Source organism: Pteropus vampyrus, unplaced genomic scaffold (assembly GCF_000151845.1).
Source record: "Pteropus vampyrus isolate Shadow unplaced genomic scaffold, Pvam_2.0 Scaffold197, whole genome shotgun sequence".
NCBI lineage: Eukaryota > Metazoa > Chordata > Mammalia > Chiroptera > Pteropodidae > Pteropus > Pteropus vampyrus.
Window position 1 is genome coordinate 794,224 of NW_011888978.1, and position 20,828 is coordinate 815,051.

General features: G+C 54.1%; 1 protein-coding gene across 1 annotated transcript in view; it reads right to left on the bottom strand.

Annotated features, from left to right (window-relative positions):
- The window catches only part of OBSCN (obscurin, cytoskeletal calmodulin and titin-interacting RhoGEF), a 141,327-nt gene that overhangs the window by 38,549 nt on the left and 81,950 nt on the right, over positions 1-20,828 (bottom strand). The window contains 15 exon segments of the mRNA XM_023537737.1: positions 4,961-5,239; positions 5,967-6,822; positions 7,625-7,998; positions 8,612-8,887; positions 9,013-9,300; positions 9,590-9,865; positions 10,403-10,675; positions 16,665-16,740; positions 16,888-17,084; positions 17,364-17,636; positions 18,191-18,463; positions 18,565-18,831; positions 19,040-19,303; positions 20,055-20,318; positions 20,621-20,797. Coding sequence (XP_023393505.1) covers positions 4,961-5,239; positions 5,967-6,822; positions 7,625-7,998; positions 8,612-8,887; positions 9,013-9,300; positions 9,590-9,865; positions 10,403-10,675; positions 16,665-16,740; positions 16,888-17,084; positions 17,364-17,636; positions 18,191-18,463; positions 18,565-18,831; positions 19,040-19,303; positions 20,055-20,318; positions 20,621-20,797 — 4,413 coding nt within the window.

The following is a 20,828-nucleotide window of genomic DNA, read 5'->3' on the forward strand; positions in this document are numbered from 1 at the left end:
CCCCCCCATCATCATGTTCACAGACCAATCAGGGCAGCTCCATTCTGACCAATCAAGACAGTGCTTTTTGGACCAATCAAACTGCAAGGATTTGGAGTCCTCATTTGCATGGGGACAGACCAATCAGGGACCAGGGGCAGAGACTTCTGTCTATATAAGTCAGCTCCCTCTCCGGGTTTAAAGGTTTCCTTTCCTGCTAAAGGTGTGTTTCCCAGGCCAGAGCTGAAGCACCAAAGATGACTTGCTGAACCAGAGTACAGAAGAGGATGCAGAGCAGAGCAAAGTTAAGTGGAAAGGGGCCTCACCCCAGGGCTGCCCTATAGCTGTGTTGCTTCATAAATGAGCTAAAGCCATATTAAGCTCTTTGTACTAAAGTTTCCTTTTTCATTGCACTCCAAATTGGGGATTCCCATTGGTGTTGAATTGACACCAATGACCACTGGTTGACACAAGCAAGGACAGTGGCTCCTTACAGAGAGGAAACAAAAATGAACCCTATGATTGCCTCAGCTTCTTGCCTTCAGCTTCCAGACCCAGAAGGGGAAACTGAGGTAGATCCAAGGTAGATCCTTAGTTGCCATGGGAGTCACAGCAGCTGGAGTCCACAAACCTGCAGAGTCACTTAGCATGGGCATGAAAGGAAATGAACCACCTGAGAGGACTAGAGGAAACAGTATCAGAGGAGCCTAAGAGCTGGGGCACCACCTGTTTCCACAGGTAGGCTGGAAACAAGGCATCAGGCAGAGTGCTCAGGAACGCTCTCACCCTAGTAGAGGGAGAGGATCAGCCCCAAGTGAATGCTGTCTTGGCCTCCCCCAACAAACCACGCACACCAGATTCCAAGGGACTGAAGTACTTCCAAGAAACTCACTGTTTCTAAAACATAGCTCAAGAAGACCTGCAGGATACACAACATCCAGCTCCCAGAAGGGCAAGATTCAATGTCAGGCACCCAGTCAAAGATCTCCAGATATGTGAGGAGGCGGGAAAACAAGACCCATAATGTGGAGAATAAGCAATCAGAACCAATACGTTAGAACTGGCAGAGAAGGACATTAATGCAGGTATCAGAGCTGTATTCCACGTGTTCTAAAAGTTAAGTAGAGACATCGGACATATAAAGAAGGCTCTAGTAGAAGTTCTAGAGATTAAAAAAAAATACAGTGGACAAGACTAATAGCAGATTAGACATTAAGAAAAACAGTGAATATAAAGGTATAGCAATAAAAAAATCCAAAATGAAATGCACAGAGAAAAAGGTTTTAAAAACTTAAAAGTGACCTGTATTATGGCTTCAAGTGGCTTAATATACATGTAACTGAAGTCCCCAAATAGAGGGGAAAGAAAAAACATTTGAAGAGATAATGGCAAAAAAAATTTCCAATCTTTTTGAAAATTATAAACCCAAAATTCCAAGAAGCTCGATTAACTGCAAGCACAAGGGAACATAAAGAAAAGAGCACCAAATAATATAACCAAATTGCTCAAAACCAGTGATAAAAATATCTTAAAAATTATCCAGACCATTTTTGCAGAAATTGACAAGATGATCCTAAAATTCCTAAGAAAATGCAAAAGACCCAGAATGTCCAAAATAATTTTGAAAAAGAATAGAGTTGGAAGTCTAATACTTTTGGATTTCAAAACTTAATATAAAGCTACAGTAATCAAGGGAGTGTAGTAATGTTGTGACAGACATTTAAATTAATGGAATAAAATTGAGAGTCAGAAATAAACCCATATACTTAATGGAAAATAGTTTTGGACGAGAGTTCCAAGACAATTTATGGGGAAAAGTCTTTTCAACATGGTGCTGGAACAACTGGATGTCTACATGAAAATAATGAACTCCAAATGGACCAAAGACCTAAATATAAGCTAAAACTTCTAGAAGAAAGCACAGGCGCAAATCTTTACAAACTTGAATTAGGCAACAGGTTTTTAGATGTGACCACCAAAGCACAAGCAACCAAAAGAAAAATAAATTGGATTTCATTAAAATTAAAAACACTTGCACATCATAGGACACCATCAAGAAAGTGAAACAATCACCTATAAAACAGGAGAAAATATTCAAAAATCATATATCTGATAAGGGTCTAGTACCAAAAATATAAAAAGATTTCTTACAACTCAAAAGACAACCCAATTTAAAAATTAGCTAAATAAATAAATAGGTAAAATCAAATAAAAATAAACAAAGGATTTGAATAGGTATTTCTCCAAAAAGGACATGTAAGTGACCAACAAGCACATGAAAAGCTACCCAGAGTCATTATCACTAAGAAAATGCAATCAAAACCTCATACTCATTAGAATGGCTGTTATTAAGAAAATTAACAAGTGCCAGCAAGGATGTGGGGAAACTGGAACCCTCACACATTGCTGGTGGGAATGTAAAATGGTGCAGCTGCTATGGAAAACAGTTTTGAGGTACCTCTAAAAGTTAACGAATTACCATACTACCCAGTAATTCCACTCATGAATCTATACCCAAGAAAACTGAAAACATACGTCTACACAAAAATTTGTGCACTACTGTTCATAGCAGCATTAGTCATAATAACCAGAACAACAATGCATAAATATCATCTAATGAATGGATAAGAAATCCATATACAATGGAATATTTTTCATCCATAAAAAGGAATGAAGTAATAATATATGTTACCACATGGATGGACTTTGGAAACATGGTCAGTGACAGAAGCCAGACACAAAAGGCCCCATATTATGTGATTCCATTTATATGAAATGCTCAGACTAGGCAAATCCACAGACAGAAAGTAGATAGTAGTTTCCAGTGGCTGGGGAAGGGGGATGGAAAGTGATGGCTAATAGGTATGCTGTTTCTTTCTGGGATAATAAAAATGTTCTGGGATTAAATGGTAGTGATGTTTGCACAACCTTGTGGACATACTAAATCACTAAATTGCATGCTTTTAAATGATGAATATTGTGGTGTGAAAATATCTAAAAATATTAAAATCCCAATAGAAAAGATAAATTATGTACAGAGAAACAAAGACAAGAATGACGCATATTTCTCATTGGAAACAATGCAAGTTAGTAGATGGAGCTTAATCTTTAAAGTATGGAAAGAAAAAGCTGTCCTAACAAAAATATCTTTCAAAACCAAAATAAAGACTTTTTACAGACATACACAACCTGAAAGAATTCCAGGATACCCAGACTACAAAAAATGTTTTTTAAAAAAATGTCCTTTAGGCAGAAATAAAGTGACACCAGATGGAAATCTAGACTCATGCAACAGAATGAACAGCAAGGAAATAGAGGCGCATGGGGAAATAGTAAGATCTTCTCTTATTTAAGATAATTGATGTATTATTGTGTTTTAGTATTTTTTTCCTTTTTATTTTGAGAAAAGTGTAAATTCACATACCATTCTAAGAAATAATATAGAGCTCTCATATACCCTTCACCCAGATTCTGGCAATAATAACTTTTCTCTCAACTATAAAAGGTGATATTGATCAGCCTGTCAACCTTGTTCAGATTTCACAAATTTCACATGAACTCCATTGAGTGTATCTGTGTTCATGCAATAAAATGTAATTTGGTCACACTGTTGCATGTGTCAACAACGTGTTCCTTTTCCTTGCTGAGTAGCATCCCACAGAACATGGGTTAACCACTCACCCCGAAGTACAGGTGGGTCAATACCAGTGTTGGCCTATTAGGAATAAAACTACTATGAGTATCTTGTTATAATTTGAGCTTTCAATTCTTGGATAAATGTCCAACAAAACAATTGCCGGGTTACATGTTAAGTACCTAATTAGTTTTATAAAAACTGCCACACCACATTCCAGAGCAGCTGCACCATTTTACAGTCACACCAGCAGTGCATGGGGGTCCCATTTCTCTGCACCCTCACCCAAATGTGGTGTCATCACCGTTTTTGATGTTAGCTATCTGATAATGTACAGGGAGCGATGTCTCCTTGGGTTTTAATTTGCATTTCCCCGTTGACGAATATGTACAACATCTTTTGCATACTTATTTGCTATCTGTATGTTCTTTCCCATGAAATATCTAGAGATGCTCCTGTTCAACATTAAATTTTTAAACACTGTTTAATGTTGAGCAGTTTTTATATTTTAGATCAAATCCTTGATAAGATATATGGTCTGCAGAAATTTTCTCCCAGCCTGTAGCATTTCATCCTCCATACCAGGTCTTTTTCGGAGAAAAAGTTCTTAACTCTGATGAAGTCCATTTTATGTTTTTTTTTTATTTGTTTGTTTGTTTTGCTACAAGTCAAGTGTAAGAGGGCCTTGCCTAACTCTAGGTCCTGAAGACTTCCTCTTATCGTTTTCCTAAAGTTTTATAGGTTTATATTTTACACTTAAGTATGTAATTTATTTTGAGTTAATTTTCATATAAGGTCAAAGGGTTTTTGTTGTTGTTGTTTTGCATATAAATGTCCAAATTACTCTGTCAAAATTCTATTCTTCCTCCCCTCAAAGGCTTTTGCACTTCTGTCAAAAATCAGTTCAGTGTATTTGCAGGGATCATGGTGTCCTCTTTGCTGTAACCATCCTCCATCCTGAAGCTACTGAGGGGCCCCCCAGGAGTCACTGTGTTAGAACAAAGGTGCTGCTACATCCTTGTCACTTAAGAATTTTGAGGGATTTCAAAGCTGTGACCCAGGAACCAGGGATGAGACCAGATACTTGTTTCTTATTGCCCACAGTGCTCTTAACCACCCACAGCGCCCCGGGGCACTCCAAACCTTCCTAGGTCCCTCCTCAGCCCTGACGCTTCTCAAGGAGTTTAGGCCCCACTCCCACCCCAGGGGGCTCCTAGAGAGTTCTCCATTGGCCACAAGGCATTGGGGCCCCAAATCCCGATCATCCTCCAACCCAGCATGGTTCCCCCAGCCAGGAGACCCTGCACCACCCACCCTGGGCCAGCAGACCTGGCCAGCCACACTCACGGTCAACACGGAGCTCAGCCTTGGTAGAGGACACACCCATGCTGTTCTCAGCCAGACAGCGGTAGACACCCATGTCTGCTGGGACCACGGCCGTGATGATGAGCTGGTGGCCACCTTGCTGGTCGTCGCTGATCATGTAATGGTCATCCTCCTCCAGCACCCTCCCATCCTTGAACCAGCGCACACTGGGCATGGGCTGGCCCGTCACCACACAGTCAAAGCTCACAGGGTACCCATCCTGCACTTCCTGATTCTGCAGCTCAGTCAGGAATACTGGGGCTAGAATGGATGGTCAGGGTATGCGAGTTAGCCCCAGCTGCAGCGGGTCCACACGTGTGACCTGCAGGCCCCCATTCACATGAGAGTGCTCACAGACCCCATGGCTAAACTGTCATTGTCTGCTGAGCTCCTCCCTCCTCCCTATTCTCTAAGAGGGTCCTCCTTTTGTCAACCTGGTTCCCAAGTCACCATGAGGCCAGAGAGCAGCAGACAGGAAGTAGGGAGGAGGGGAAGTAGATGGAAGGCCAAGGCCAGGTGGCTGAAGTCTGGAATTTGAGGCATGAGGTACTCAGAACTGGAGAAGAGAGCTTTCCAGACATGATGGTATGGGTTAATGACACCCCCTTCTGTCATTTTCTAGAGACATGCAAATAAAGCGAGATGGTTTTTTAATTAATTTTAGTTGCTAGAGCGTGGGATGAGGTGCAGACAGGATCACATGGAACCCCACCTTTTATACAGGTTGCATCTCAAACCCACGTGCAGAAAAAGCCAAAAGCTGGCCCTTCCTTAGCGGGTTCATGAGGATGCTGACAGCTAGTAACAGGCAGAGTCAGAAACCGAGCTCTGCCTACTGCAGTCGGGGCTTCTTCCACCTAAGTGGGTGGCATCTGCCAATGGGCACAAGCTGGAGCATAGTCAACTCCTTGACCTTCAGCGGACCCTGGTCACCCCCAAGCCTTGCCCCTCTTTGCTCCCACCTGCCCCAGGCAGCTTGCAGACTTACCAGCCTCTGCTGTCAGCAAGCTGGGCACTAGCTCCGGAGGCGCTGCGGGGGCGAGGGCCACCTTGGCGATGCGCATCTCCACCCCCCGTGGTCCCTGCTCTGACAGGCTGATGTTTACCCCGATGCCCAGCATGCCAAACATCTCCTGGAAGCGGGTGGCTGCCTGGTGGGCTTCGGCCAGTGCCTCAAAGCGGATGCAGACCAGGTGCTCGTCCTCACGGTACGTCTGCCAGTCTGCAGGCTCCTCAGGCTCCACCGAGCCCTCGTCTGCACTGAGAAAGATCTCCTCGTCCGAAACCTCAGCCGGGCCCTTGGTGCGGAAGAGGCGGTGCAGCCGCCGGGCTGCTCGGCGGAAGGCATCATCCAGTTCACTGCTAGAGGAGCTCTCAGCCTCACTCTCTGTCCCAATGACCACCACATGGGCGCTGTGGGCCACGTGGCCAAACTTGCTGCTCACCTGACAGGTATAGCAACCAGCGTCTGCATGGCCCAGGCCAGTGACCAGCAGAGAGCAGGTGCCGTCCCCAAGCTGGTCAATGTGGTGGTGCCGGCCATCAGTCAGCTCCACACCATCCTTCAGCCAGCAGGCTCGCACATCTGCCTTGCTGGACACCACACACTCCAGAAGCAGGACGTCCCCCATCTGTGCCTCGGTGTCTGCAAATGTGCGGCGGAACACAGGTCCCTCTTGCTGCCTCATCTCCTTCCGCACCTTGTAGCCCTTGAAGGCAGCCTGGATCTTCATGGCTGCCTTGTCCAGGGATGGGTCAGCCAGGTCTCCTAGTGGTGGGCAAGCTGTGGCTGGCTGCTCCTGCTCCTTCTGTGGCTTCCCAGAAGGGACTGCTGGGGCCTCGATCTGTGACATAGGTAAGGTAAGGAACTTGAGGCCCACATCAGGGAAAGGACGGCAGGGGCATCCCAGGAAGGCTAGAGGCAGAGCCTGGTCTGCGTCCCAGCTCCACGCCCACTTCAGCACACCACTCTGCCTCTGCCTGCTGACAACCGCACTACCTTCACGAAGGCCAGGTGCCTGATGGCTCCTGTTATAAGAGAAAGCAAACGCACCCTCCCTGAAATCACTTTACATAGTTACCCAGACGGAGATTCACAGGGTTATGAGAAACACCATGGAGAGGCCAGTTCCAGCTCTCTAGGAAAGTTTTAACAGCCAGGAGAATGGGTGACTGGTAGATAGTGGATAGGGGGATGTACTGATGGGCAGATGAGTACATAGGCAGATATGGGGTGGATGGATGAATGAATAGTGGTAGATGGGTGGATGGACAGATAGATAGATGGTGGATGGATGGATGGATGGATGGATGGGTGGACAAATGGATTGTGGATGGATGCACAGAGGGTACATGGATGGATGGGTTGATGGGTGGTAGATGGATAGATAGGTGGACAGATGGATGGATAAGTGGATGGTAATGAATGGATGAACAGAAGGTACATGGATGGATGGATGGATGGATGGATGGATGGATGGATGGATGGATGGATGGATGGATGGATGGATGAGTGGATGGATGGATGAGTGGATGGATGGATGAATGGATGGGTTAGTGAGTGGATGAATGGGTGGATGGACAGTGACTGTGTGATGAAGATCTGAGATACCCAGGCCTCCAGTGCAGGCGAAACTGGAGGCTCACCTTGCTGACCAAGGGAGAGCTGCTGGGCCTACCAGCCTTCTTAAGGTAGGTGACCAGTGAAGGAGTGCCCGCCCTGGACTCATCATCAGAGCTGGTGTGTGAGAGGTCGGCCTCGCCAGTGCGTGCCAGCTCATCGGCCGTGGAGTAGTCCTCAGAGAGTTCAGGGGCTGCCTCCTCTGTCTCCTGCCGCAAGCATTGCAGGCGCCCATCCTCCTCCGGCAGCTCACTGATGGAGTCCAATGTGGGCTCACGGCTCATGCGGCGTTTCCGGGCCAAGGCCTCCCACAGCAGGTGCAGGTCACCCTCCTGGGCCGCTTCAGGGGGCAGGCTGGGCTGTGCTGGGGCCTCAGTCCCGGATCCTGGCAACAGCACCACTGGGGACAGCAGAAGACTGGTCAGCCTAGGTTGCTATTGTTCCCCTCGATAGGCCTCTGCTGCCTATCTGGTCCCCCAAGAGTTCTGATGGAGGTTTAAGGGGCTCCAAATGGCCCTCTCTGGACCTCAGCTTCTCCTGATAAGCCAGGCCTCAGTCTACCTCCTGCACACAGGGAGCTCAGGGCCAGGGTCAGTGCAAGGGCTCAGAGTTGGGGGGTGTTAAACTGCAGGGAGCTCAGGGTGGCTTGGAGGTCACAGGAAAGACAGAGTGCGGTGGGGAGGGGTCTCACTGCATGGGAGCTCAGAATGCAGATGGCCTCAGAGAGTAGGGGTAAAGAACTTAAGGGACCAGGAGTGGGTACCAAGGGCTGCGCCTGTCGTTAGGATCCCACTCAGGGAGGGGTGTGGCCTGCATATTCAGCTATATGTTTTCTGACACGAGGCTGAGACACACAGGGTCTGTGCATCTCCCCAGAAGGCCTCAGTCTCCCTTGGTGTGAGATGGGCTCCCCAAGTGGACTCCTTGCAGTGGAGAGCCACCCTGCAACCCCATAACCCAGGGCTCTCCACTCAGTTCCCACCCCACAACAAGCTGTGCCCGGGAGGACGCACCCTGGAAGGCAGTGGCAGTGGTGGAGGCTGGGTCCCTGGTGGGGCCACAGCGGTACTCGCCCTGGTCCTCTGCGGAGAAGCCCCGGATCACCAGTGTCTGCCGCCGACCCCGGCAGAGAACCTGAAAGCGCCCGCTGGGCTGGATGCGCTCTGTCCCCTTCAGCCAGACCACCTCTCCCGCCTCTGCCACCTCACACTCCAGACGCACATCCTGACCCGCAGACACCTGCCGGCTCTCAGGGGCAGGAGGCACAGGCTCCAGCTCCAAGGGCTCTGCTGGGAACAGCGGATGGTGATGGGCACATCAGCAAGATCATGCCCTGGCCCTCCAGCTTGGGCAGGCCTGAGTGCTCCAGGCTGGACCTCTACACTCATGGGCCAGGACCAGGACTGCGACTCACCGAGCCTCACGGTCTGGGGCAGGTGCACTGGCTCGCCAGCTCCCGCAGGGCCCACAGCCGCCACGCGGAAGCGGTAGGTCTCCCCGGGGGCCAGACCGTCTACAACGCACTCCGGCCCGGGCACCAGCTCGTGGCACAGCTGCCACTCGCCGGTGGCCGCCGCCTTCATCTCCACCCGGTAACCGCAGAGGCCGCCGCCGCCGTCGCTCGTAGGCGCCACCCAAGACAGCGTCACTGAGCGGCCGCTGCGTCCCACCACCTCGGCGTCCTCGGGGGGGTCGGGGAGGCCTGTGCGGGGTGTAGGGGACGGTCAGTGTGACGTCTCCCCACCTGCAGCACAGACCCCATCCCCACCCAGGGGGCTGATTTTAGGGCTCAGTGTGGGTACGGGCAGACCACCCCTCAGGCCTGTGAGCAAGGGCCGGGAGTCACCCGTCTCAGGGAGCCAGATCGTGCGTTTCAGTCACAAGAAGACTGGGTGTCAGAGCCCACCCTGGGTGGGGGTACACGGAGAACCTCCAGCAGCCTCTGAGGCTGGAAACTCCAGCCCTCGTGCACCCACAGAGGAGCCACCCACCCAGCACGGTGAGCCGCGCGGAGGCCACCGCGTCGCGGGCCGCAAAGGTGACCTCGCCAGCATGTTGTGGCCGGGCACAGCGCAGCAGCAGGGCGTGGTGGTTGCCGTCGGCAGTGACCGTCCAGTCGGCGTCGTCCGGCAGCACTGCCGCCCCGTTGATGTACCAGATCGCCTCGCCTACTGGCACTGACTCGCTGAGCGCGCAGCTGAACTGAGCCGGCTCCCCAGCCCGCACCGCTGCATCCTGCGGGGGCTCCAGGACTTCCAGGCGCCAGCCTGAGGGGCAGCGCAGGGAACATGAGCGCAGGACTAGAGGTGACTTCTGGAGGGCTCGGAAACTTCCAGGCCACCCCTCCCACTGCCACCGCCCTCTTTCTGGGAGGGGTCTCAGAGATCAACAAACCCCCACAACACAGAACAGTTTCCGCTCCAGTGGAGAAGTCTCAGAGATCCACAGCCTCCCAATTCTGAGCCTCCGGTGGGAGGGGTCTTAGAGACCAACACCCACGTGGTCACAGCCCTCCCCACTCTGCCCACTCTACTATCCCCGCTACAGCTCAGAATCTGGTGGGAGGGTTCTGAGAGAATCATGCCCCCTGCGGCCTCTCCTGATACCTCCGCATCTGGTGGGCGCGGTCCCAGAGACCGAAGGCCACACCATTACCAACCCCCATCCCACCCCACCCAGGCTGGACCCCAAGACCGCCTTGGGAAGACCCCAACGGGGTAACTGTTGGGAGAGGTCTGAGAGACTTTCTACCCTCCTGCGGTCCCACTCCCCACTCCTTCAGCTGGGTAACTGGCACCCCGCACCTCTGACAGTGAGGAACGCTGACGTCACCATGTCCCCCGCCAGGAAAGTCACCCTGCAGCTGTCCTGCGGCCGCAAGTTTTTGAGCAGCAGCAGGTGCCGCAGGCCATTCTCGAAGTAGACCACTTCGGCGTTCTCGGAGCTGAGCACTGGCTCATCGTCCAACAGCCAGGTGTGGGCGGCCACCTCAGGTCGGGACAACTGGCATTCGAACAGCGCCTCACCGCCCTCTGGCGCCTCCACGTTCTCCAGGCCCCGCACCACCATGTTCTTGGCTGAGGAAGGGAGAGGGTGACTGAGGGTGTGAAGCCTCCTCAGCCCAGGTCCCCCAACAGTCCCATGAGAGAGCTCCACCATGACATAAGGCCAAACAGAATGCAGCTGACCACAAGAGGGAGACCAGCGGTATCCACATGGAGCCATCATTCATGGACCCCGGAGGCCCTGCCCACCTCCACACCATCGCAACCCTAGTGGCCAGATTGAGGGTCCTCCCCACTGCACAGGTAAGAAACCTCACAAGTATTCCCAAAACTTGCCAGGGCCATAGCCAGATTCAGAATCGGCCTAGGCTCCCACCCTTTGCCCTGGCTGCAGGTGGGGCTTGGACCTGGCCCCCTTTCTTCTGTCTCCCACCCAGTGCTACCAGACCTGCTGGGCTGCTTCCCTCACTCGCTGGGACCAGAGAGACCTATGTGCTCATTCCCCAGCCCTCTCTCCTCCACACAGTCCAGGAGTCTGTAACAAGCAGCCACATGTTTTTATTGGAAGCTATGAACTCAGTGCCTGGCTGTGCCAACTTGCCACCTCCTAGCACCGTTCACACAGCAGGCCACTTACACTGCAGGTATTTAGCTAAGAGGAGTGGGAATGAAAGAGGGATGCATGGCAGGCAGCAGGGAGTCAGGCCAACAGGGTAAAGGACACAACGGGCCAGGTGGTGAGGTCAGACAGGAGAGGAGCGCCAGGTGACCAAGGGCTGGCCTGGATGTTGGGGAGGGTCTGGCTTTGATGCACATGACAGCAAGGAGCCACTGTAGTCACTGAGCTGGAGGTCTAGGCCCACAGCCCCAACTGCTGTCTGGGTACATGCTCCAAATGAACCTGCACACAGCCAGATGCTCCCTGCCAGTGCGGCCAGAGCCCCGGCCCGTGCCTGCAGCCAGGGGTGTCTGCTCTGGATAGGGGCCAGAGGGGTGGAGGGGTCGAGGGAGGAGGGTGCCTCAAAGCAGAGGACACACTGGGCTGCCCATATCCCTCTATTGGGCCACCTCCCTCCCTAAGCTGCTTGTACCCCAAACCGGACACCCCACAGCCCAGCTCCTTTCCTCTCCACGTTACAACAGACGGCGCCAACAGGGACTCAAGAGTCTGATCACATCTTGCTCCAATGGAATGATCGGGGGAGTGGTGAGGAACGAGGGGGAAGGCCAGGGGCAGTCACTGCTGGAGCTCACCCTCCTTAGCTCCCATCCAAGGATGTCATCACTGCTTTGATAAAATCCCAGATTTTAATGCAGCAGCAAGCCTTTGAGCACCTGCCGTCCCCATTTTCCTACTCTGCCTCCATTCTCCAGTAGACCCTCCCCATGGATGAAGGCTCTCTGCCCAGATATCCACAAGCCCTAGCCCTCCCCACCCCCAACCTGGTCACACGGCAACCCCTTCCCATAGCTCCTATCACATTTTCCAATGGGGATTTTGGGGGCGGGGGGGGCGGGGTCACAGTGAAGGGAAGGATTTTTGTCTTTTCTGCTCTGCTCCCAAGTGCTACCAGACCTGCTGGGCCAAAAGAAAAGTGTTTACAAGACTTAGTTGTTGAACTAGTAAATGAATGGGGAGAGGGAGGTGACCTCAGGCGGCCAGTGTTCCAAACCTGCTGTCTAGCTTGGATGGCCCCCTGACAACTGTGTCCACCCTCCAGCTCACTCAACACCAGGAACATTTCAGATTTTCCCAGAGAAAATGGCCCCAGCCAATGGTGCCCTCTTCCACAGTGGGGCAGCCCACCGGCCCCTACCAGTGATGCCCCCTTCCACAGTGTATGCTTTCAGAGACATGGGACTCGGAGCTCCCTCTGACTGACCAACCTGGGAAGGGGCAGAGCTGGGATCTGAACCTAGACATTGGGATACAGCCCCACCTAGGGTCCTGCAGAGGGCCTCACTGACCCCAGGCCTGCTAGTTGACTCCTCATCCCCAGCCACCCAGAGGCTGCTCCCCACTGGCCTCTACCTCCCCAGTGTTTTAAATGCAGATTCTTCGGGTACAGCCTCTGCACAGAGTTTGTCCAGCCATCCTGTCTCTATCAAGCTGCTTGTGGAGGGGCGGGAATCTGAGTGGATGGGCTCAGGGCATAGCCACTTCGGCAAGATCCATCTGCTGGGACCCCATCTCTCTAATACGATCACTGTCATCATCACGCAGTTGTCGCTGCCTGCCGTCCCACCACTGTGGCTCGGCTTGATCCCACTGGAGCTTGATGGGGCTGGGGCTGCCCTCTGGGCGGCCTCACCTTGCACTTGCAGCAGAGCCACAACGCGGGTGCCCGCGGCCTCACAAGAATAGATGCCACTGTCACGGGGCAAGGCCGGCCTGAAGGACAGCCTGGCCACGGTCCAGTCCTGCTCTATGATGACACGGTGCCCGTCGGCGCACACCTCCTGCTCATCCATCTTCCACGTGGCCTGCACCGGCCTTGAGTACTGACAGAGGAGCTCAGCCGGGCCGCCCTCCTCCACCGCGAGGTCCTGCATGGCACTGACCACCTCCACCACGGGATCTGTCGGCCGACACGCCGGGCACGCATCAGCCGGAGCAGCGTAGCCAGGGCCCACCCACCCTCTGTGGTCAGCATCAACAGCTAGGCAGCAAGCAAGTGCGGGGCTGCGGCAGGAAAGGAACTCACCCCGGGGCCCTCCTTGTTGGGTGAACCTCAAAGTTACATGCCCCCTACACACAGACAGTCTGTCTGCTAGGCCCTTTCTGGCACTTCTTGCCCCACTGAGCCCTGGCCTACCTTGGCCTGGGGCTCACGTTGCCACAGTAGGAACAGAATGCCCCTTCCCGAAAGCCCCCTCTGGGTCCACAGGCTCTGCTGGACACAGAGCACCCAGCTTGTCCTTTTTCCAGGGGCCTCTCTGCCCCGTCCAGAGATTCCCATCCCATCTCTGCCTTGCAAAATCCTATTCAACAAATGGTTCACCCCTTGGACCTGGAAGAATGTCCATATTTATTCTGCAATGGTGAGAGAAGGCCTGTCAGCAAACACCAAGCTAAGCTGCACCAAATAACCATCCCAGGAGCACCTGACACCCACACTGGGAGTGTACTGAGATGTCTCTAGAAGCCCACTGCCCTTCCTAACTGCTAACTCTTTACCAGAAGATCACAAGACCCTGACCCAACCCACAGCAGGGGAAGCAGCCTTGAGCAGGGACAGACAGGGCAGGCCAGGCCAGGACGGAAGCCTGCTCTCTGGGGGTGCATCTGGCCAGGTGGCAGCAACAGCCAGGGCCCCACAAACAGGTAGGCATGGGGTTGGCCTTCAGCTTCGTGCTCTGAGCCTGGCCGCCTTTCTTGTCCACGAAGCAGGACTGCAGCCTGCCCACATGCCTACACAGCATGTGTGAAGCGATGCCAGCCCCCAACCCCCAGACCCAGGAACCACAGGAAGCGGCAGGAGCAGCAGTGGCAGAAGCACCAGTGCAGTGGGGTCCCATCGGCTGGTACCTTTGACCAACAACTTGGCCGTGGAAACCAGGGGCCCTGCGCGGTAGGTGATGGTGCCTGAGTCAGCAACCCCCAGGCCTGACAGCGTGAGGGAGTGGAAGGTCCCATCACGCACACAGATGGCACTCTGGGGGCCGTCCTGCAGCAGGGTCCCATCCAGCCACCAGTGGGCCTCTGGCCCACCTGCATGGGACACCTCACAGGAGAACGTGGCCACCTCCCCCGCAAAGACGTCCACATTCTGTAAGCCACATACCAGGCATGGCGCTGCCTCTGCACAAGAGGGCAACAGGAGGGTGGGCTGAGGCGCTCTAAGCCCACAGGGTCTAGATATCCACCCAGCTGTCCCACTCTGCTCATGAAATGAGACACACATGTCACCCACAGCAAGTCCATGGAGAGCTGGCTCAGCCCCCTTGCACCCATGGCCTCCTCCAGAACATGCCCAATTTCACCAAAGTACGTGGATGCCACATATCCATGGCCTCTTCAGAAGGCAGAACGGCAAGCCCCGAGCCTCATGGCTGTGATCTTTGTGGGATGGGTTGGGGGCTGGGGAGAAGAGGCCATGGGGCACTGCTCTGAGAGGGTATAGTCTGCCTCAGGTAGTGGGCCCTCTGTCCCTGTGGGTGTGGAAGCAGATGCTTCCTGTCCCCAGAAAGCCATCTGTCGAGATGTCCTCTGCTGTCTCCAGGCCCTAAGAATCCAGGGCCATAATGCCCGTAGCAACTGCTTCCTGCCCCACCACACAGTAGGCCCAAGTCCAGGGGTTTCCCAGATGTGGCTGCTGCCTGCTCTTCCTCGTTCCAGCCAGGCTCTCCTCAAAAGCCCCTGACACCCCAGCTCCAGCCACCTGCCTGCCCCCGCACTCTCCCAAGAACCCATCTGAGAGTCCCCATCTGCTCCACCAGCTCCCCATTCCCACCTCCAGCACTGTTTCCAAGCTCGCCTGTACACCACCAACCATGACATCCATTTGCACACCCCGACACCCATGGCCTTACCCTGAGGATATGGCTGGTGGCGCAGGTTGGGGACACCTGACTGACAAAAGCCAAGGTACAGCCCTTTATAAGGCCCACAAGGCCCAACCCAGCTCCATGTCCCCTTCACAGACACAAGAACCTTACTGGCCCAGCACTGTTCAGGACACTGTCCCTCTCCCACCACTCAATTTGAGGCCTTTCTCAAGCCCCACAGGCCACAGAGCTGGCCGTGTCTGTCCAACCCCTAAAGACTCATGACTTGCTTTGTCTCCAAAGTTCAAGTACCCCAGGGGATTGGGGGGCTCCCCAAGGCCAGAGCTGCACTTGGTCCCTCTCACAGTCTGGGACTTAGACAAAGGTGGGGGCTTAGAGGGTTTGTTCAACAGATAGATGGTAGATGAATGGGTGGATGGATAAATGGATGGGTGAATAGATGGATGGCTAGGTAGATGGATGAGGGATAAATAGATGAATGAATGAATGAATGAATGAATGAATGAATGAATGGATTGATGAATGAATGAATGGTGGATGAATGGTGGAAGACGGATGAATGATGGTGGATGAAATAAATGAATGGATGGGTAGATGGATGGGTGGATGGTGGATGAATGGTGGATGGTGGATGGACGGTAGATAGATTAATGATAGTGGGTGGTGGAAGAGGAGTCAATGGATGGATAGTGGATGCATGAATGGATGAATGAATGGATGGATGGTGAATGGTGGATGGATGGTAGATAGTGGATGGATAGATGGTGAATGAATAGATCATGGACAGAGAGTGAATGAGTAGATGGTGGCCGGATGAATGGATGGATGAATAGATGAATAGATGGTGGATGGATAGATGGATGTTAGATGGATGGTGGACAGATGAATTGATGGTAGATGGTGGATGAATGATGGAGGAAGGGTGGATGAATGGTGATGGATGGTAGATGATGGATGATGAGTGGATGAATGGATAGATAGATGATTGATGATGGATCGATGGAATAAAAAATAGATGAATGGTGAATGGATGGTAGACAGATGGTTAGATGGAGGGAATCAGTGTGAGAACCAGTAGGACAACGGATGTGGGGGCGGGACACTCAGGAATGACATCTCTGCAGACAAGGTATAAACCAAGTTGAAGGTCTTTGAAAACCACTATACCCCAAACAGGTGTGCTATTGCAATATCACCTGGGAACCCACCAAGTATGCAAGTGTGTGTTAATACAACCTGTGTCATAGGAGTAGCCATATAAAGGGTGGAAGTGTGAAAGGCCTTGCTTCCACCTCAGAGTCCAGATCACCATGGCCAGGCTCCCCACAATCCTTCTACAGATAGCACTAACCCCACGTAGATACCCCCCACACGCCAGAATCTCTCGAGCTGGTCACTAGCCCACCTCGGTGGGATCTCCAGTCTAGGGTTGGAAAATTGCCACCCCAAGGTAAGATCACTATGGGAAGGCTTGGGGTTCTGGCCACACCACCCCTCAGCAGCCCCTTGACATCCCTAAGCAGGAGGCTGGGCGTGGTAAGGGGCTGCTCACCTGTGACTTTCAGCTGGGCCTCTGAGCTACACGAGCCCACTTGGAAGCTGATAGTTCCAGCATCCTCGAGGGTCACCTGTGGGAGCAGAGATGGGGGTCTCAGCCTGGCAACTCATTCCAACCAGCTTTGCTGCCAAGTCCCCAGCCCAATCTAACTGGAGTTGGAACATTCGCCTCCCGCCTCCTGGGAGTGTATGAATGGAGGCAGGTCCCAGGGTCCCACCTTGTGGAGAGTAAGCAAGTAGAGCGTGCCCTGCTCCACTGTGATGTTGTTCATTTCATTGGCCTGCAGCGGCACCCCTCCCAGGGCCCAGCGGGCCTCCTGGCTGGAGGCTCTGGACAGCCGACAACGGAAGTGAGCATCTTGGCCTTCGCTGAGCTGCACATCCTGCAGGGGCTCGAGGATGGTCACCTCGGGGGCTGCACCAGGGGAGGTATAGCATCAGCCTGGGCTTCTGGGATGCCCCACCATCAGGAGTGCCTCCCAGTCCTGGAGTCCATCCCAAGCACCCCACCCAAATCCCTGCAGACAAGCACACAGGGCACCACTCAATCTGGACATCTCAGGCCACCCAGAACTGCCCATGTACGGGGCTACCTCCCTGCCAGTTCCCCACTTCAAAAGCAAGGACCCTTGTAATCTGTCTCTGTCCCCCAACAAGGCCTGGACGTTCCAGGGCAGCTGCCCACACTCGCTACCTCGGACAGTGAGCTGGGCAGAGGACATGTGGATGCCCACATGGAAGGAGACAGTGCCTGCGTCCTCCGGTGTCACGCTCTTCAGCCGCAGTGTGTGGGTGCGGCCATCCCGCACAGCCACCTCTGTGACCTCGTTGTTCTGCAGCGGCAGGCCCTGGAGGCGCCACTCCACATCCGTGGTCCCCACCTGTGATACCTCGCAGCTGAATTCCACCTCCCCATCTGCCTGCGCCTCGGCACTGACCAGGCCCCGCACGATGGTCACCTCAGGTTCTGGAATATGGGCAAGAGGTACCCTTTACCAGCCAGGTATGAACACCTGGGCCAAGCTCCCACGCCCCTTCCTCAGGAAGCCTTCCTGGATACTCCCCACTCCTCTCCTGCCATGACCTCTATCTGCCCCACACAGCATTCATCACCCAGTGTGCTATACACACAGACCCCTCCATGATGCTGAGCTCCAGGGGGCAGAGACTAGGCTGAAGGTGCCTCTGTTTGGAGGAAGTAAGCAAGAAGTTGCAGTGTGGTGAGTTGCCTCCATCCAGCCCCACCCTGTGGCAAGCCCTGCCCTGGCTGGGACATCAGAGAGGCAAGACTTCAGACAGACAGGCAGGGGCTCAGAGAGGGTGGCCCACGTCAGGCTGCCTCATCTGTCAGCGTCCAGGGGCCACAGCCTGTTTCCCCACTGTTGACAGAGGAGTGGTACAGAAATGAGAAGGGAAAGCTTGTAACCCCAGGGGCCTGAGAGCCAGCCCCCTGGAACAGACTTGGAGAGAGGGGGTCCCCCAAGGCAGCTATAGAGGAGTGGGTGTGACAGGAGGGCTCACCTCTGACCTTGACGGAGGCCAAGGTTTTCTGGCCACTCACCACGCAGGCGTACTCGCCTGTATCCTTGGCCTCAAGCCCATGGATCAGCAGCTCACATGTGGCCCCCTGATAACGCATCTCATACTTGGGGCCTGCACGCAGCTCCACACCTTCCTTGAGCCACTGCACTGGGGCGCCGGGCTCCACCTTGCTCAGCTGGCAGCACAGTCGGGCCACACCACCCACCTCCTGCTCTGTGCCCTGTAGCTCAGTCTGGAACATCGGCCTGGGAGCTAGGGGGCCAGGAGGAGCACTTAGAGGTGCTGAGCAAGGCACCTCCTGCTCCATGGGGGCTGAAGGACCTGGGTAGGGCAGGGGCCAGCAGGCAGCTCACCGCGGACCAAGAGGCTGGCCGTGCTCTGTGCATGCCCCGTGTCACAGGTGTAATGGCCAGCATCTTCCTGCTCGACACTGAGCACGAGCAGCTCCACGGCCACACCCTCTTGCACCATCTGGTACTTGGCGCAAGGGAAGAGTTGCAGCGAGCCCTTACGCCACTCCACGCTGGTACTCGCTCGGCTCAGCTCACAGCGCAGGCGGGCCGTCATGCCCTCGTCTACCTCCTGGGCCTGCAGCTCCCGGATGAAGTGCACAGGTGCAGCTGCAGGGCAGGGACATGGTGGGGGAGGAGGGCAGAGCCTCAGTCCAGGTTTGCCCACCCTGCATGAGCCAGGGTCCCCTCAGATGGGACTCCCAGGGCAGGGCTACAGCCCAGACGGTCCCCCCAAAGCAGGCAGGGCTGCAGCCCAGACGGTCCCCCCAAAGCAGGCAGGCCCTATGCAGAGGACAGAGTCCACCTTGGGGCCCACCTGTGATGATGAGGGTAGCACTGGTGGCCTGGGAGCCACAGGTGCATGTGTACTCCCCGGCATCCTCCCGGCGCAGGTCCCGCAGCACCAGCTCCACTGAACATCCCTGTTGCCGCAGCTCTCGCCGCCCATCAGCCTGCAGCTCCAGGCCACCCTTGCTCCAGACCACAGTGCTGGGCTCTGACAGCTCACACTGCAGGCTGGCCCAGGCACCCTCCTCAGCCTGCACGTTCTGCAGGGGCTCCCGAAATACCAGCTGTGGGGCTGCAGGGTGGGTGAGCAGAGGAGACACAGGGTCAGTCCCTATTCCCAGGCAGGAGGTGGCCCCCACACCCAACCATGGACTGGGCCCCCATGTCTAGACAGGAAACAATCCCTACACCCAGGGAAGAGCTGGGCCCCCATGTCCAGACAGGAGATGGCCCCTACACTCAGCCAGGAGCTGGGCCTCTCCAGACTCACTCAGCCCTGCTGAGAGCCTAGGTCTAGCATGGCTCACAGCTTCACCCCAGCTTCCTGGCTGCCCATAGGACCTAGGAGACTTGGGTGGGAGTGGGCATCATGGCTGTGGGTCCACTTCAGGTGAAAGACTGTGATGTGAGTTGCAAGAGAACTCTATCTCTGACCAAGTTAATCTCATGATGGCCTCCACCGGGATACCCATGGGCAGGCCTGTGCCCTGCCAGGTCATCAGGACCAGCGGTCTTCTCAGGCCCCTAGGGCAGATCCTGCCTAGAGGCTGTGGGAGGAGGAGGAAAGTTGAGAAGATAGGAGGGAAGGCACAAGCTGGGATTCTTCCCCTACCTCCAGGACTGGCCAAGTGAGATCATTTGGATGCCGATCAGTACCCAGACACCAGGACACCAAATAACGCTATGACAGGTAAGCAGACAGGGGAAAAAGGAAACTGCCCAGGGCAAAGAGGATGCAAGAACCCATGGGCACCCAGTGTGGATGCAAGAGACTAAGATAACAGGCACCCAAACAAATCCATGTGGCCACATGCGGTCGTTACCCCTGACAGTCAGCGTGGCCGACGTCCTCTCCTGCCCGCACACGCATGAGTACTCCCCAGCATCCACCACGGCCAAGCCCTGGATCTCCAGCTCACACAGCGTCCCGTCCTGCCTCAGGCTGACCCTGTCCCCAGCTCTGAGGGTCTCGGGCCCCTTCCTCCACTCCACAGGGGCTGCCTTGCTCAGCTCACAGTGCAGCACAGCCGTCACCCCTTCTGTGGCCTCCTCATTCCTCAGGCTCTTAGTGAACTTGGCAGGCAGGGCTGGGGCGTCAGAAAGACACAGACACAATCACATATCTGAGCACACAGATGAGCACAGAGAAAACACAAAACCCAAGTAAACACAGACCATGTCCTGGTTTGGCTAATATACACCGGGAATAGTGGCTTCACTTTGTTTTAACCTGTTCATGTGCCACAGAGCAGCCAGGAAATGTGTTAAGGACCATGAAAGAATTATGGAAGATGGAACAAGATGATGAAGATCAAAAGAAAAAGAAACACAGTAGAGAGATAATGGGCAGCCACGAAATGACACTCCATATGGCTACAAGGGTCTTTACCCCTGACAGTCAACATGGCCAACGCCCTCTCCTACCCACATACACACAAGAATTCCCCAGTGTCCACCACGGCCAGGCCCTAGATCTCCAGCTCCCACACAGCCCCATCCTGCCTCAGGCTGACTCTATCCCCAGCTCTGAGGGTCTGGGACCCCTTCCTCCACTCCATGAGGCTGCCTTGTTCAGCTCACAGCCCAGTGCCTATGGC